This window comes from Mustelus asterias, chromosome 7 (genome assembly GCF_964213995.1).
Source record: "Mustelus asterias chromosome 7, sMusAst1.hap1.1, whole genome shotgun sequence".
NCBI lineage: Eukaryota > Metazoa > Chordata > Chondrichthyes > Carcharhiniformes > Triakidae > Mustelus > Mustelus asterias.
In genome coordinates, this window is record NC_135807.1 from 39,338,703 (window position 1) to 39,357,056 (window position 18,354).

Consider the following 18,354-nt stretch of genomic DNA (forward strand, 5'->3'; position numbering starts at 1 on the left):
TGAGAATAACCTCCATCGTGGCACTATCACCGTGCTAAATAGGACAGACTTCGAACCGATCTAGCAACTCAAGACTGGGCATCCATGAGGCGCTGTGAGCCATCAACAGCAGCGGAACCGTACTCCAGCACAATCTGCAACCTCATGGCCCGGCATATCCCCCACTGAATCATTACCATCAAGTCAGGGGATCAATCCTGGTTCAATGGAGGGCATGCCAGGAGCAGCACCAGGCATACCTAAAAATAAGATGTCAACCTGGTGAACCTACCAAATAGAACTACTTGCATGCCAAACGGCAAAAAGAGCAAGTGATAGACAGAGCTAAGTGATCCCCACAACCAACAGATCAGATCTAAGCTCTGCAGTCCTGCCACATCCAGTCAAAAATAGTGGTGGACAATTAAACAACTCACTGGAGGAGGAGGCTCCACAAATATTCCCATCCTCAATGATGGAGGAGCCCAGCACATCAGTGCAAAAAATAAGGCTGAAGTATTCGCAGCAATCTTCAGCCAGAAGTGCCGAGTCAATGATCCATCTCGGCCTCCTTCAGTGGTCCCCAGCATCTCAGATGCCAGTCTCCAGCCAATTCGATTCACTCCACGTGATACCATAGAATCATAGAAACCCTACAGTGCAGAGAGAGGACATTTGGCCCATCGAGCCTGCACCGACCACAATCCCACCCAGGCCGTACCTCCATATCCCTACATATTTACCCGCTAATCCCTCTAACCTACGTATCTCGGAACACTAAGGGGCAATTTTAGCACGGCCAATCAACCTAACCTGCAAATATTTGGACTGTGGGAGGAAACCCACGCAGGCAGACACGAGGAGAATGTGCAAACTCCACACAGACAGTGACCCAAGCCGAGAATCGAACCCAGGTCCCTGGAGCTGTGAAGCAGCAGTGCTAACCACTGTGCTACCGTGCCGCCCATTAAGATATCAAGAAACAGTTGGATGCACTGGATACTACAAAGGTAATGGACCCTGATAACATTCTGGCAATAGTACTGAAGACTTGTGCTCCAAAACTTGCCGCTCCCCTAGCCAAACTCTTCCAGTACAGTTACAACACTGGCATCTACCCAACAATGTGGAAAATTGGCCAGGTATGTCCTGTACACAAAAAGCAGGACAAATCCAACCCGGTCAATTACTGCCCAGTCTACTCTCGATCATTAGTAAAGTGATGGAAGGAGTCATCAACGGTGCTATTAAGCAGCACCTGCTCAGCAATAACCTGCTCAATGACGCCCAGTTTGGGTTTCACCAGGGTCACTCAGCTCCTGACCTCATTTCAGCCTTGGTTCAAACATGGACTAAAGAGCTGAATTCCAGAGGTGAGGTGAGAGTGACAGCGCTTGACATCAAGGCTGCATTCAACTGAGTGTGGCATCAAGGAGCCCTAGCGAAACTGGAATCAATGGCTATCGGGTGTTAACTCTCTGCTGGTTGGAGTCATATCTGGTACATAGGGAGATGATTGTGGTTGTGGAGGGTCAGTCATCTCAGCTCCAGAATATCTCTGCAGGAGTCCCTCAGGGTAGTGTCCTCGGCCCAACTATCTTCAGCTGCTTCATCAATGACCTTCCCTCCGTCTTAAGGTCAGAAGTAGGGATGTTCGCTGATGATTGCACAATGTTCAGTATCATTCGCAACTCCTCAGATACTGAAGCAGTCCATGCTCAAATGCAACAAGATCTGGACAATATCCAGGCTTGGGCTGACAAGTGGCAAGTAACATTCGCGCCACACAAATGCCAGGCAATGACCATCACCAGTAAGAGACACTCTAACCACCGCCCCTTGACATTTAATGGTGTAACCATCACTGAATCCCCCACTGTAACCTTGGGGTTACCATTGATCAGAAACTCAACTGGACTCACCACATAAAAACACAGTGGCTACAAGAGCAGGTCAGAGGCTAGGAATACTCTGGCGAGTAACTCACCTCCTGACTCCCCAAAGTCTATCCACCATCTACAAGACACAAGTCAGGAATGTGATGGAATACTCCCCACTTGCCTGGAAGGCTGCAGCTCCAACACCACTCATGAAGCTTGACACCATCCAGGACAAAGCAGCCCACTTGATTGGCACCACATCTATAAACATTCATTCCCTCCACCACCGACGCTCAGTAGCAGCTGTGTGTACTATCTACAAGATGCACTGCAGCAATTCACCAAAGATCCTTAGCACCTTCCAAATCCATGACCACTTCAATCCAGAAGGACAAGGGCAACAGATAAATGGGAACACCACCATCTGCAAGTTCCCCTCCAAGCCACTCACCATCCTGACTTGAAAATATATCATTGTTCCTTCACAGTCGCTGGGTCAAAATCCTGGAATTCCCTCCCGAACAGCATTGTGGATCAACCCACAACACATGGACTGCAGCGATTCAAGAAGGCAGCTCACCACCACCTTCTCAAGGGCAATTAGGGATGGGCAATAAATGCTGGCCAGCCAGCGACCCCCATGTCCCACGAATGAATAAAAAAACTCATCCCTCTCTCTCATACACATTCACCACTCCCTCCCTCGTACACACTCACTACTCCCTCTCTCTCACACACACTCACCACTATCTCTCTCATACATGCTCACCACTCTCTCTCACACACACTCACCACTCCCTCCCTCATACACACTCAGAACTCTCCCTCTGTCACACACTCACCCTCTCTCATACACATTCACCACTCTCTCTCATATACACACTCACCACTCCCTCACTCAGACACACTCACCACTCTCTCATACACATTCACCACTCACTCTTTCTCTCTCTTACACACACCACTTTCTCTCTCTCAGACTCATCACTCTCTCATACGCACTCACCACTCTCTTTCTCTCATAAATATGCACCTCTCTCTCACACACACACACCTTTCTCTCTAATACACATACGCTTCTTTTGTGGGCAATTTTTGCTTAAGTTTAATGTTTGCTTCAAGGCTTATATTTCAACAACTTCTGCAAATACCAGTGGGGTAGAGAAAAGCCTAGTAGATCCAATTCTTTGGAAATACTTAATGTAGCTTTCTTTATGGCTACTATATTTAGACAACTTCTGCAAATATCAGCTGGATACAAGGCAGCTAACTAGGTCAATTATTTGGAAATACTTTAAACAATGGTAAAATGTCAGGTATCTTGTGTGATAAACTGAACTGCTGACTGCAGAATGTATGAGGTGAGCTTTACTCGTGGAAAACCTTGTCTGTATTAGCAGAAGTCAGCTGTAAGCAGTTGTTTTGGAGGGAGGTAGAGTATTGGGCTTAGGCACACACACCTCTCTCACACAATCAACTCTCTCTCTCACACACACACATTTACCCCTCTCATATACACGCACACTCACCTCACACACACGCACACTCACCGCTCTCTCATGCACACTCACCGCTCTCTCATGCACACTCACCCCTCACGCGCACACACTCACCTCTCTCGCGCGCACACACTCACCTCTCTCGCGCGCACACTCACCTCTCTCGCGCGCACACACTCACCTCTCTCGCGCGCACACACTCACCTCTCTCGCGCGCACACACTCACCTCTCTCGCGCGCACACACTCACCTCTCTCGCGCGCACACACTCACCTCTCTCGCGCGCACACACTCACATCTCTCTCGCGCGCACACACTCACCTCTCTCGCGCGCACACACTCACCTCTCTCGCGCGCACACACTCACCTCTCTCGCGCGCACACACTCGCCTCTCTCGCGCGCACACACTCGCCTCTCTCGCGCGCACACACTCGCCTCTCTCGCGCGCACACACTCGCCTCTCTCGCGCGCACACACTCGCCTCTCTCGCGCGCACACACTCGCCTCTCTCGCGCGCACACACTCGCCTCTCTCGCGCGCACACACTCGCCTCTCTCGCGCGCACACTCACCTCTCTCGCGCGCACACACTCGCCTCTCTCGCGCGCACACACTCGCCTCTCTCGCGCGCACACACTCGCCTCTCTCGCGCGCACACACTCACTTCTCTCTCGCGCGCACACACTCACCTCTCGCGCGCACACTCACCTCTCTCGCGCGCACACTCACCTCTCTCGCGCGCACACACTCACCTCTCTCGCGCGCACACACTCACCTCTCTCACGCGCACACACTCACCTCTCTCGCGCGCACACACTCGCCTCTCTCGCGCGCACACACTCGCCTCTCTCGCGCGCACACACTCGCCTCTCTCGCGCGCACACACTCGCCTCTCTCGCGCGCACACACTCGCCTCTCTCGCGCGCACACACTCGCCTCTCTCGCGCGCACACACTCGCCTCTCTCGCGCGCACACTCGCCTCTCGCGCGCACACACTCGCCTCTCTCGCGCGCACACACTCACCTCTCTCGCGCGCACAACTCACCTCTCTCGCGCGCACACACTCACCTCTCTCGCGCGCACACACTCACGTCTCTCGCGCGCACACACTCACCTCTCTCGCGCGCGCACACTCACCTCTCTCGCGCGCGCACACTCACCTCTCTCGCGCGCGCACACTCACCTCTCTCGCGCGCGCACACTCACTTCTCTCGCGCGCGCACACTCACCTCTCTCGCGCGCACACACTCACCTCTCTCGCGCGCACACACTCGCCTCTCTCGCGCGCACACACTCGCCTCTCTCACGCGCACACACTCGCCTCTCTCGCGCGCACACTCGCCTCTCTCGCGCGCACACACTCGCCTCTCTCGCGCGCACACACTCGCCTCTCTCGCGCGCACACACTCGCCTCTCTCGCGCGCACACACTCGCCTCTCTCGTGCGCACACACTCGCCTCTCTCGCGCGCACACACTCGCCTCTCTCGCGCGCACACACTCGCCTCTCTCGCGCGCACACTCGCCTCTCGCGCGCACACTCGCCTCTCGCGCGCACACACTCGCCTCTCTCGCGCGCACACACTCACCTCTCTCGCGCGCACAACTCACCTCTCTCGCGCGCACACACTCACCTCTCTCGCGCGCACACACTCACCTCTCTCGCGCGCACACACTCACCTCTCTCGCGCGCGCACACTCACCTCTCTCGCGCGCGCACACTCACCTCTCTCGCGCGCGCACACTCACCTCTCTCGCGCGCGCACACTCACCTCTCTCGCGCGCGCACACTCACCTCTCTCGCGCGCGCACACTCACCTCTCTCGCGCGCGCACACTCACCTCTCTCGCGCGCGCACACTCACCTCTCTCACGCGCGCACACTCACCTCTCGCGCGCGCACACTCACCTCTCTCGCACGCACACTCACAGCTCTCTCTCGCACACTCAGCTCTCTCTCGCACACACTCACCTCTCTCACGTGCACACACTCACCTCTCTCACGCGCACACACTCACCTCTCTCGCGCGCGCACACACTCACCTCTCTCGCACGCACACACTCACCTCTCTCGCACACACACACTCACCTCTCTCGCGCACACACTCACCTCTCTCGCGCACACTCACCTCTCTCGCACGCGCACTCACCTCTCTCACACGCACACACTCATCTCTCTCGCACGCACACACTCGCCTCTCTCGCGCGCACACTCGCCTCTTGCGCGCACACACTCACCTCTCTCGCGCGCACACACTCGCCTCTCTCGCGCGCACACTCACCTCTCTCGCGCGCGCACACTCACTTCTCTCTCGCGCGCACACACTCACCTCTCGCGCACACACTCACCTCTCTCGCGCGCGCACACTCACCTCTCTCGCGCGTGCACACTCACCTCTCGCGCGCGCGCACACTCACCTCTCGCGCGCGCGCACACTCACCTCTCGCGCGCGTGCACACTCACCTCTCGCGTGCACACTCACCTCTCGCGCGCGCACTCACCTCTCGCGCGCGCACTCACCTCTCGCGCGCGCACACTCACCTCTCTCGCACGCACTCACAGCTCTCTCTCGCACACTCAGCTCTCTCTCGCACACACTCACCTCTCTCACGTGCACACTCACCTCTCTCACGCGCACACACTCACCTCTCTCGCACGCACACACTCACCTCTCTCGCACGCACACACTCACCTCTCGCACGCACACACTCACCTCTCTCGCACACACACTCACCTCTCTCGCACACACACTCACCTCTCTCGCGCACACTCACCTCTCTCGTGCACACACTCACCTCTCTCGCACGCACACACTCACCTCTCTCGCACGCACACACTCACCTCTCTCGCGCGCACACACTCACCTCTCTCGCACGCACACACTCACCTCTCTCGCGCGCACACACTCGCCTCTCTCGCGCGCACACACTCACCTCTCTCGCGCGCACACACTCGCCTCTCTCGCGCGCACACACTCGCCTCTCTCGCGCGCACACACTCACTTCTCTCTCGCGCGCACACACTCACCTCTCGCGTGCACACTCACCTCTCTCGCGCGCACACTCACCTCTCTCGCGCGCACACACTCACCTCTCTCGCGCGCACACACTCGCCTCTCTCGCGCGCACACACTCGCCTCTCTCGCGCGCACACACTCGCCTCTCTCGCGCGCACACACTCGCCTCTCTCGCGCGCACACACTCGCCTCTCTCGCGCGCACACACTCGCCTCTCTCGCGCGCACACACTCGCCTCTCTCGCGCGCACACACTCGCCTCTCTCGCGCGCACACACTCGCCTCTCTCGCGCGCACACACTCGCCTCTCTCGCGCGCACACACTCGCCTCTCTCGCGCGCACACACTCGCCTCTCTCGCGCGCACACACTCGCCTCTCTCCCGCGCACACACTCGCCTCTCTCGCGCGCACACTCGCCTCTCGCGCGCACACACTCGCCTCTCTCGCGCGCACACACTCGCCTCTCTCGCGCGCACAACTCACCTCTCTCGCGCGCACACACTCACCTCTCTCGCGCGCACACACTCACATCTCTCGCGCGCGCACACTCACCTCTCTCGCGCGCGCACACTCACCTCTCTCGCGCGTGCACACTCACCTCTCGCGCGCGCGCACACTCACCTCTCGCGCGCGCGCACACTCACCTCTCGCGCGCGTGCACACTCACCTCTCGCGTGCACACTCACCTCTCGCGCGCGCACTCACCTCTCGCGCGCGCACTCACCTCTCGCGCGCGCACACTCACCTCTCTCGCACGCACTCACAGCTCTCTCTCGCACACTCAGCTCTCTCTCGCACACACTCACCTCTCTCACGTGCACACTCACCTCTCTCACGCGCACACACTCACCTCTCTCGCACGCACACACTCACCTCTCTCGCACGCACACACTCACCTCTCGCACGCACACACTCACCTCTCTCGCACACACACTCACCTCTCTCGCACACACACTCACCTCTCTCGCGCACACTCACCTCTCTCGTGCACACACTCACCTCTCTCGCACGCACACACTCACCTCTCTCGCACGCACACACTCACCTCTCTCGCGCGCACACACTCACCTCTCTCGCACGCACACACTCACCTCTCTCGCGCGCACACACTCGCCTCTCTCGCGCGCACACACTCGCCTCTCTCGCGCGCACACACTCGCCTCTCTCGCGCGCACACACTCGCCTCTCTCGCGCGCACACACTCACTTCTCTCTCGCGCGCACACACTCACCTCTCGCGTGCACACTCACCTCTCTCGCGCGCACACTCACCTCTCTCGCGCGCACACACTCACCTCTCTCGCGCGCACACACTCGCCTCTCTCGCGCGCACACACTCGCCTCTCTCGCGCGCACACACTCGCCTCTCTCGCGCGCACACACTCGCCTCTCTCGCGCGCACACACTCGCCTCTCTCGCGCGCACACACTCGCCTCTCTCGCGCGCACACACTCGCCTCTCTCGCGCGCACACACTCGCCTCTCTCGCGCGCACACACTCGCCTCTCTCGCGCGCACACACTCGCCTCTCTCGCGCGCACACACTCGCCTCTCTCGCGCGCACACACTCGCCTCTCTCGCGCGCACACACTCGCCTCTCTCGCGCGCACACTCGCCTCTCGCGCGCACACACTCGCCTCTCTCGCGCGCACACACTCGCCTCTCTCGCGCGCACAACTCACCTCTCTCGCGCGCACACACTCACCTCTCTCGCGCGCACACACTCACCTCTCTCGCGCGCGCACACTCACCTCTCTCGCGCGCGCACACTCACCTCTCTCGCGCGCGCACACTCACCTCTCTCGCGCGCGCACACTCACTTCTCTCGCGCGCGCACACTCACCTCTCTCGCGCGCACACACTCACCTCTCTCGCGCGCACACACTCGCCTCTCTCGCGCGCACACACTCGCCTCTCTCGCGCGCACACACTCGCCTCTCTCGCGCGCACACACTCGCCTCTCTCGCGCGCACACACTCGCCTCTCTCGCGCGCACACACTCGCCTCTCTCGCGCGCACACACTCGCCTCTCTCGCGCGCACACACTCGCCTCTCTCGCGCGCACACACTCGCCTCTCTCGCACGCGCACACTCACCTCTCTCGCGCGCGCACACTCACCTCTCTCGCGCGCGCACACTCTCCTCTCTCGCGCGCGCACACTCACCTCTCTCACGCGCGCACACTCACCTCTCGCGCGCGCACACTCACCTCTCTCGCACGCACACTCACAGCTCTCTCTCGCACACTCAGCTCTCTCTCGCACACACTCACCTCTCTCACGTGCACACACTCACCTCTCTCACGCGCACACACTCACCTCTCTTGCGCGCACACACTCACCTCTCTCGCACGCACACACTCACCTCTCTCGCACACACACACTCACCTCTCTCGCACACACACTCACCTCTCTCGCACACACACTCGCCTCTCTCGCGCACACTCACCTCTCTCGCGCACACACTCACCTCTCTCGCGCGCACACTCACCTCTCTCGCACGCACACTCACCTCTCTCGCACGCACACACTCATCTCTCTTGCACGCACACACTCGCCTCTCTCGCGCGCACACACTCGCCTCTCTCGCGCGCACACACTCGCCTCTCTCGCGCGCACACACTCGCCTCTCTCGCGCGCACACACTCACCTCTCTCGCGCGCACACACTCACCTCTCTCGCGCGCACACACTCACCTCTCTCGCGCGCGCGCACTCACCTCTCTCGCGCGCGCGCACTCACCTCTCTCGCGCGCGCACACTCACCTCTCTCGCGCGCGCACACTCACCTCTCGCGCGCGCGCACACTCACCTCTCGCGCGCGTGCACACTCACCTCTCGCGCGCGCACTCACCTCTCGCGCGCGCACACTCACCTCTCTCGCACGCACACTCACAGCTCTCTCTCGCACACTCCTCTCTCACGTGCACACACTCACCTCTCTCACGCGCACACACTCACCTCTCTCGCGCGCACACACTCACCTCTCTCGCACGCACACACTCACCTCTCTCGCACGCACACACTCACCTCTCTCGCACACACACTCACCTCTCTCGCGCACACTCACCTCTCTCGCGCACACTCACCTCTCTCGTGCACACTCACCTCTCTCGTGCACACACTCACCTCTCTCGCACGCACACACTCACCTCTCTCGCACGCACACACTCACCTCTCTCGCACGCACACACTCACCTCTCTCGCACGCACACACTCACCTCTCTCGCACGCACACACTCACCTCTCTCGCACGCACACACTCACCTCTCTCGCACGCACACACTCACCTCTCTCGCACGCACACACTCACCTCTCTCGCACGCACACACTCACCTCTCTCGCACGCACACACTCACCTCTCTCGCACGCACACACTCACCTCTCTCGCGCACACTCACCTCTCTCGCGCACACTCACCTCTCTCGCACGCACACACTCACCTCTCTCGCACGCACACACTCACCTCTCTCGCACGCACACACTCACCTCTCTCGCACGCACACACTCACCTCTCTCGCACGCACACACTCACCTCTCTCGCACGCACACACTCACCTCTCTCGCACGCACACACCTCTCTCGCACGCACACACTCACCTCTCTCGCACGCACACTCACCCCTCCCTCGCACGCACACACACACCCCTCCCTCGCACGCACACACTCACCCCTCCCTCGCACGCACACACTCACCCCTCCCTCGCACGCACACACTCACCCCTCCCTCGCACGCACACACTCACCCCTCCCTTGCACGCACACACTCACCCCTCCCTCGCACGCACACACACTCACCTCTCTCGCACACGCACACACTCACCCTCCCGCTCACGCACACACTCACGCTCAACCCTCTCGCGCATGCACGCACTCACCCGTCTTGCGCACGCATGCACTCGCGCTCACCAGTCTCGCGTACGAACGCACACCCCTCTTGCGCATGCACTCACGCCCACCCCTCTCGCGCACACACGCACTCACGCCCACCCCTCTCACGCACGCACTCACGCTCACCCCTCTCGCGCACACGCTCACCCCTCTCGCACACGCACTCACCTCTCACGCACGCACACTCACCTCTCACGCACGCACACACACACTCACCTCACACATATCTTCCGTATGCTTCTGCTCCCACACGGCCTCCCCTCCAGCCCTGCCTCCAACTCCTCTCCCCATACCTATCTTTACCAGTGGTTCACCTTTGCCCATTTGCCCACTCCGCCAGACACTTGTTGTCTGCTCTGCTCTCCACCGCCTGTTCGCTCTCTGCCGCCCACTGGGCCCCTGTCCACCAGCCGCTATGTCGCCCACTGGGGCTTTGCCGACAACCTGCTCCGCTGTCCCCAGGTCTTCACCCCGCAGCCTATCAGTGTGGCTCTGAGTGTGTGTGTCCAGCTTTTAAAATTTTTTCAATGGTTGCTCCTGTGGTCCCACAGAACCTCAGGGTTCTGCTGAAGCCAGTTTGCGAAACCCTGTTGTGGAATAATGATCCGCATGTTGGGAAAAGGTTGCACTGGGGACATGGGCTGGAGTGACCTCATTCAGGGTTGTATAGAGAGAGGGAGAGCAAAAGCAGTAAAAAAAAAGTCTCTCCTTCGCAGCTACCAACCCATTCCTTTGACCTTGGCTCAAGCCTATATTGATTAGGGAAATATGCTGTACCTCACATCCTGAGAACAAAAGCAATATTTAAAACATAGTGCTAGGTCACCTGATCTCTTTTTATACCTTCATAACCTCTGTCCTGTTCAGCAAGCTGTTCACAAATGGATCTCGAGTCAGACATGTGACAACTGTTAATACAGGAGACAGACAGCGGAAAATGGACGCCATGATGATCGCCTTTGCCAGCCGCGGGTCTGTGGAGATGTGGGCCAGGCGCTGTCCAAGTAAAGTAAGAGATTCATCTTCATCGAGCACTCCTGCAGTGGCAGAAAAGAAATGGTGGTAAACTCTTCTCATCCACTTCTCTTGGTATTACAACTAAAACCAGATGACATACAAGTGTGGGGGGTCTGATCATAATAATCAACACTCCTTACATTTGTAGCAAGAGTTAAAATCTCCATTGAGAATTTCTCTCCTTTCTCTGAAACACACTGACATAGAGCTGGGTTTGTTTCCTTAAGTGTTAGTGTCACAAGTGTGGCCGTTCCTCATGTGGCCCTACATCGTACAAGAACTTTCCAGACAATCCTGTACTCACCTGATATCCAAACCCCTTTGAAGGCCTGGTTGCCCCTTTACTGGCACCAATTAAAACATTCCAATTCCAGCAGAGATCCAGCCTCAATAAGATCAAAGATCAAGCCTTGGTCCTTTGTCTCAAACCAGCTTAGAAAAGTAACTGCATTTATAATCTGTAGGTGAAAACCAAGCTGCAATTTTGCAGCATGCTCTGGGGATATATATCTCCCTTCATTGTTACAAAACCAGAGGAAAAGACCATGTGGTTCATTAGTTACAATGGTGGTGCTGCAGGAACTCTGGACCAAGATGCTAACGTGGTAGTGGGAACCCTCCAGGGCTTATCGGGAACCCGCCAAGGCTTATTAGGTCCCCAATTTCAGTTAACACGTTGTGAGAAGATAGCAGCAAAGGGTTTTATTTTGAAGACTACTGCAAGTGTTGCCTCTGACAGATGTTTAGTTTTACACAAGTTAAATGGGATTCCTACTGGTCTTCAGACCCATCCTTCATGGGTAAAGCTATATGACCTCAGAAATGGGTTGAGAAAGCACTGCCCTGTCCTGCACACATGTGCACAGGATGGGCTCAATTAGTGAGAGCTCTGATCAAGTTTACCACTGAAGCCAGTTCAGAATGGGAATGAAATCTGAGGTCTGTGTGTCTTAACATTTCACTAAATTTACTGAGCAATTGGAGGTCAAGATGGAAACTTCCATATGCAAGTAGCTTCCAAGGCATCTTTGAAAATGTCTTGCAGCACTCTTATCTAGTGGCAAATTTCCAAACCCCTCGCACTCACCTATCTCCTGTAGTGTTTGTACAGCCTCATTCACAGCCTTGGGGTTCGGACTATTCATTGCTTTAGAAAGAAAATCTGAAGCCTGAAAAATAAATTGAAGGGAGAGGGTAAAAAATTTTAAAACTTTGCTAACATTTTCCCAAAATGAGTAAAGAAAGATTTGCATTAATATAGCGCCTTTCACAACCACCCAATGTCCCAAAGCACTTGACAGCCAATAAGTATTTGTTGAAACAAAAACAGAAAATGCTGGAAAATCCCAGCAGGTCTGACAGCATCTGACAGCTTGGTATGGCTCCTGCTCTGCCCAAGACCGCAAGAAACTACAAAAAGTCGTGAATGTAGCCCAATTCATCACGCAAACCAGCTTTCCATTCATTGACTCTGTCTACACTTCCCGCTGCCTCGGCAAAGCAGCCAGCATTATTAAGGACTCCACGCACCCCGGACATTCTCTCTTCCACCTTCTTCCATCGGGAAAAAGATACAGAAGTCTGAGGTCACGTACCAACCGACCCAAGAACAGCTTCTTCCCTGCTGCTGTCAAAACTTTTGAATGGACCTACCTCGCATTAAATTGATCTTTCTCTACATCCTAACTATGACTGTAACACTACATTCTGCACTGTCTCATTTCCTTCTCTATGAATGGTATGTTTTGTCTGTATAGCGCGCAAGAAACAATACTTTTCACTGTATGTTAATACATGTGACAATAATAAATCAAATCAAATCTGTGGAGTGGGATATAGAGCCAATGTTTCGAGTCAGGGTGATCCTTCATGACCCTACTACAGGAATTTCTTGTTGAAGTGTAATCAGTGTTGTAATGCTAGAAACATAGCAACCACAGCAAACTTCCACAAACAGCAATCAGTAATGACTAAATAATCTGTTTTTGTGATGTTAATTGAGGAATAAATATTAGCCAGGACACTGGGCATTTCATCAAAATAATGCCATAGGTTCTCTTATGTCTACCTGAGAGAGCAGACAGGACCTTGGTTTAAAGCTTCGTCTGAAAGATTGCACCTCTGACAATGCAGCATTCCCTTAGCACTGCACTGGAGTGTCAGCCTCGATTATTGCGCTCAAGTCCTGGAATGGGATATGAACCCACAAACCTTCTGATTCAGAAGCAAGAGCGATACCCACTTAGCCATTGCTGACAAGTAGTTCAACCAAGCAGGCCAGAAGGATATCCGCACTGTGCTGAAATAGCTGATCCAGCCCTGTGTGACTGCTGCACTTGAGTTGAGCACTCCTCTGTTGTGGCCTGGAAACTCAGCCATGATTTCCTCCCAAGATCACCATCAGAATTAAAAATAAAACATAATATACTATGCTGGTTCCTGCAGAAGTCCTTGGTTGGGTCTCCTGTGGAATACAGTATCTAGTTTGGTCTCCTACATGGTGAATAATGCAGGTCCTGGAAAAGATGCAGCGGCAGTCACTGATCTTCAATAAACTGAGAGAGAGTTGGGGCTTTTTACTGCAGGAAAGCAGTGACTCTGGGGACATTTTGAGTTTTTCAAAGTAGTAAAATATTTTCACAAAGGTTGTTATGTTAGAGAGGTTGGAGAGGCCCAGGGATGTAGGTATAAATTACTTAAACAGCATTAGATTAGAGGTACTGCATTTCACAGCTGTCAATCTCTAGGATGAGTTGTCAGCACAAACGTTCGAGTGCAAATATGCAGCAAATATTCAAAGAATAGGGGATGAGTTTGTGAGAGACCGAGAGAAATTCATACAGAAGATAAGTGAAACTTGGAACATCTGCCTCTAGACACTTTGGTCATCTGAAATTTGAACACCTTTGAAGGTCAGAAGGAAGTCATTGTCCTACATTGGTCAAAAATGTATTTCCCTGGTATTCTGGCCTCTCCTGGCCAGCGGCAAGCTGGGGGTTGAATGGGTTGGGGTCATATCTGTTATTTAATTAATTATAGCTGATCGGTGACCAGATCAATTTACCTGGTGTGGCTCAATATTCATTGAGCTAACAAAATACTTTTGATCTCAAAACTGAACATTTCAGAGTCCTGGCGCGCACAGCCTTTTGGAAGGGAGTCCCAGTTTGCACTACACTTTGGGTGAAGTAGCACTTCCTAATTTTACTTCTGAATGGCTTATTATTTCCACTTGTCAGTAAGTCAGTTACTAGAGAGCACAGATTTAAAATGATCACCAAAAGAAACCCCCCACCCTCCCCCCACTGCAAGGAAAAAAGTGGGTTTTATTTGTCACAGAGAAGGGTCTTAAGACATATAAATGTACAACCAAAAACAGTGGGGAATAATAATTTTTAAAATGAAACCAGATAAATATTTGAAAAAGAAAAATTTAAAACAGAGAGAGAAAGGATAGATCAGATTAAGAGAATCAGCAAAGGTGTGATAGGCTGAATGAGGAAAAGACGGAATGCAGCAAAGCAAAGAGTTTTATCAGAGACTCAACACAGGTGACTTGGGTGGAAAGGCCTCCTTTGCTGTTGCATTTCTATGGTGGAAAGAGAATCCTCAAATATAAGAGACCACCACGCACCGTAATGTCAGGAATGTGGACTTTAGACTGGACCACAATGTTCTCCAGAGGGGTGCGCAAGATTTCTGGGATCGGAAAGTCATCCATTTTCTCCAGCCTCTCCCTGCTGAACAAATGATAGGCATTACCCGGCTGGCAGCGGCCTGCCCGTCCACGGCGCTGCTTCACGTTCGACTTGGAAATCCAAACAGTGTTCAGACATGAAACCTGTAACACACAGAATAAAGCTTTATCATCTTGCAAAATAACTCAAACAGGATTACCCATATTTCAAGCTTTGAAACTCTTGTCTTGTCTTCATTTCCACCTCAGATGCTCTGGTTCAGTTGAAATAATCACCCTCTTTCTCAACATGGGTACTCCCCCGTTATAGCCCTCATCTTCACATCCCTCAAGAGGATGTTAATTTTTAATTAATGTTTGAGTAAGTGAAAGGGGTTGGGTGTGTATCAGAGGTAGTCCCTTCTGCAGGAGTCAACCATATCCTACTTCATAGCTGGATGGATAACTGCACCTGGTCCTCAACATTCATCCAACTCTCATCTGTGTGAACATCTGTCTGTTTACACAAGAAACTAGGGAGGAAAAGAGTTATCAAACTTACAACAAAACTTGCTGTGTACAAAGCTGTGGTAATACCTACTCCCCAACAAGCCTGAGACATGGACTAACTACTCCACACATGGTTCCACATGAGATGCATTTGGTACATTGCAGTCATCAGATGGGAGGGCAACTTGCCCAACACTAAGAGATACTTTGAGCAGAAATGTCTGGAATTGAAGCACTCATCATCAGAGCCCGGATGGGGTGGACATGCAATATATATGACTTGACAACAAAATCATAAGACCATAAGACATAGGAGCAGAATTAGGCCACTCGGCCCATAGAGTCTGCTCTGCCATTCAATCATGGCTGATATTTTTCTCATCCCCATACTCCTGCCTTTTCCCCATAACCCCTGATCCCCTTATTAATCAAGAACCTATCTATCTCTGTCTTAAAGACACCCAATGACCTGGCCTCCACAGCCTTCTGCGGCAAAGAGTTCCACAAATTCATCACTCTCTGGCTGAAGAAATTCCTCCTCATCTCGGTTTTAAAGGATCGTCACTTTAGCCTGAGGTTGTGCCCTCTGGTTCTAGTTTTTCCCACTAGTGGAAACATCCTCTCCATGTCCATTCTATCCAGGCCTCACAGTATCCTGTAAGTTTCAATAAGATCCCCCCCCTCATCCTAAACTCCAACGATTACAGACCCAGAGTCCTCAATCGCTCCTCATACAACAAGCTCTTCATTCCAGGGATCATTCTTGTGAACGTCCTCTGACCCTTTCCAAGGCCAGCACATCTTTCCTTAGATACGGGGCCCAAGGCTGTTCACAATACCCAAATGAAGTCTGACCAGAGCCCTATTCAGCCTCAGAAGTACATCCCTGCTCTTGTATTCTAGCCCTCTCGACATGAATGCTAACATTGCATTTGCCTTCCTAACTGCCGACTGAACCTGCACATTAACCTTAAGAGAATCTTGAACAAGGACTCGCAAGTCCCCTTGTGTTTCTGATTTCTGAAGCATTTCCCCATTTAGAAAATCATGAAGGTAGTCATGTATACACAACTTAAATTTGGGCACTACCTAAGATTTAGGCTGAGATTAAGGTTTATTCGAACTTGAAATGTGAATTTCAGGAAATATAACATCCCCTGCTGACCACAATAAAAATGTAATGTAAATATTACCTGGGGAGCAATCTCAAGTAGTGGCAATGCTTCCTTCGAAAAGCAAAGAATACAGGCAGCAAAGGACAAAGGGCAAGCTCGAAAGACTGGGCAGTCCCAACAAAACCAGACAATTCATCCTTACCCGCATTGTGGAAAGCCACGGAGATCCGCAACTGGGCTCCACAGCTACATTAGAACACGTGACAGATAGCTCTACACATTCAAGATACAGCTATCTTTGATAACAAAGGGAAACTGATGACAAAAGGGAGAGGGTGGGAAAAAGAACAAATTAGAAGGTCTGAGATAGGGTGAAGGGCAGGAGTGATTAAAAGTTCTAATAGCACAGAACAAATGGTTCATTTTGCCTTTGCTCTTCTTAAATTTAGAAGTGAGCGATGGAGCCCCTTAACTGCTGGCATTGGCTGCTTCTGCTTCATGCTGCAAACATTTTGCGAGCTCCCTGTGTTTCTGAATCCGTTATTGTTTTCCTTTGCTGTAGTTCTGAGAAAGGTCATTGAACAAAAACGATAACTCTGCTTTGCCCTCTACAGGTGCAGCCAGACCTGCTGATTATTTCCAGCTCTTTCAGCTTTTATTCCACATGAAGTAATATTACAACAAGCAGCTTGCATCTGCTCCAACTGTTCACTATTCACAGTCATCCTAGAATGCAATTGGAAGCCTCGGGGTGTCGGGGCAGAGAGAACTAGGTGTTCTTGTGCATGAATTGCAGAAAGTTCATTGCCAAAATAGGGAAGTGCTGTTGCAACGTTATAGTAAGAAGTCTCAGGTTAAAGTCCAACAGGTTTATTTGGTAGCACAAGCTTTCGGAGCGCTGCCCCTTCATCAGGTGAGTGAAATGCCCCTTAGAAACATAGAAAAACTACAGCACAAACAGGCCCTTCGGCCCACAAGTTGTGCCGAACACATCCCTACCTTCTAGATCTACCTATAACCCTCCATCCTATTAAGCTCCATGAACTCATCCAGGAGTCTCTTAAAAGACCCTATTGAGTTCGCCTCCACCACCACTGATGGCAGCCGATTCCACTCGCCCACCACCCTCTGTGAGAAAAACTTACCCCTAACATCTCCCCTGTACCTACCCCCCAGCACCTTAAACCTGTGTCCTCTCGTAGCAGACATTTCCACTCTGGGAAAAAGCCTGAGAGTTCACCCGATCTATGCCTCTCAACATCTTATACACCTCTATTAGGTCTCCTCTCATCCTTCGTCTCTCCAAGGAGAAAAGACCGAGCTCCCTCAGCCTATCCTCATAAGGCATGCCACTCAATCCAGGCAACATCCTTGTAAATCTCCTCTGCATCCTTTCAATCTTTTCCACAGCCTTCCTATAGTGAGGCGACCAAAACTGAGCACAGTACTCCAAGTGGGGTCTGACGAGTGTCTTATATAGCTGCATCATTATCCCCGGACTCCTAAACTCAATCCCTCGATTGATAAAGGCCAGCACACCATACACCTTCTTAACCACCTCCTCCACCTGCGGGGCCGATTTCAGAGTCCTATGGACCCGGACCCCAAGGTCCTTCTGATCCTCTACAGTACTAAGAGTCTTTCCCTTTATTTTGTACTCCTTCATCCCATTTGACCTGCCAAAATGGACCACTACGCATTTATCTGGGTTGAAGTCCATCTGCCACTTGTCCGCCCAGTCTTGCATCCTATCTATGCCCCTCTGTAACTTCTGAC

The 18,354-nt window shown here is 53.2% G+C and overlaps 1 protein-coding gene across 1 annotated transcript in view; it reads right to left on the reverse strand.

Moving 5' to 3' along the window:
- dhx30 (DEAH (Asp-Glu-Ala-His) box helicase 30) overlaps window positions 1–18,354 on the reverse strand; it is a 92,730-nt gene that overhangs the window by 27,354 nt on the left and 47,022 nt on the right. Inside the window, exons 12-14 of the mRNA XM_078215914.1 lie at window positions 14,912–15,118; window positions 12,365–12,446; window positions 11,104–11,297 (exon numbers count right to left, since the gene is read on the reverse strand). Coding sequence (XP_078072040.1) covers window positions 11,104–11,297; window positions 12,365–12,446; window positions 14,912–15,118 — 483 coding nt within the window. The remainder of the gene's footprint in view (window positions 1–11,103; window positions 11,298–12,364; window positions 12,447–14,911; window positions 15,119–18,354) is intronic.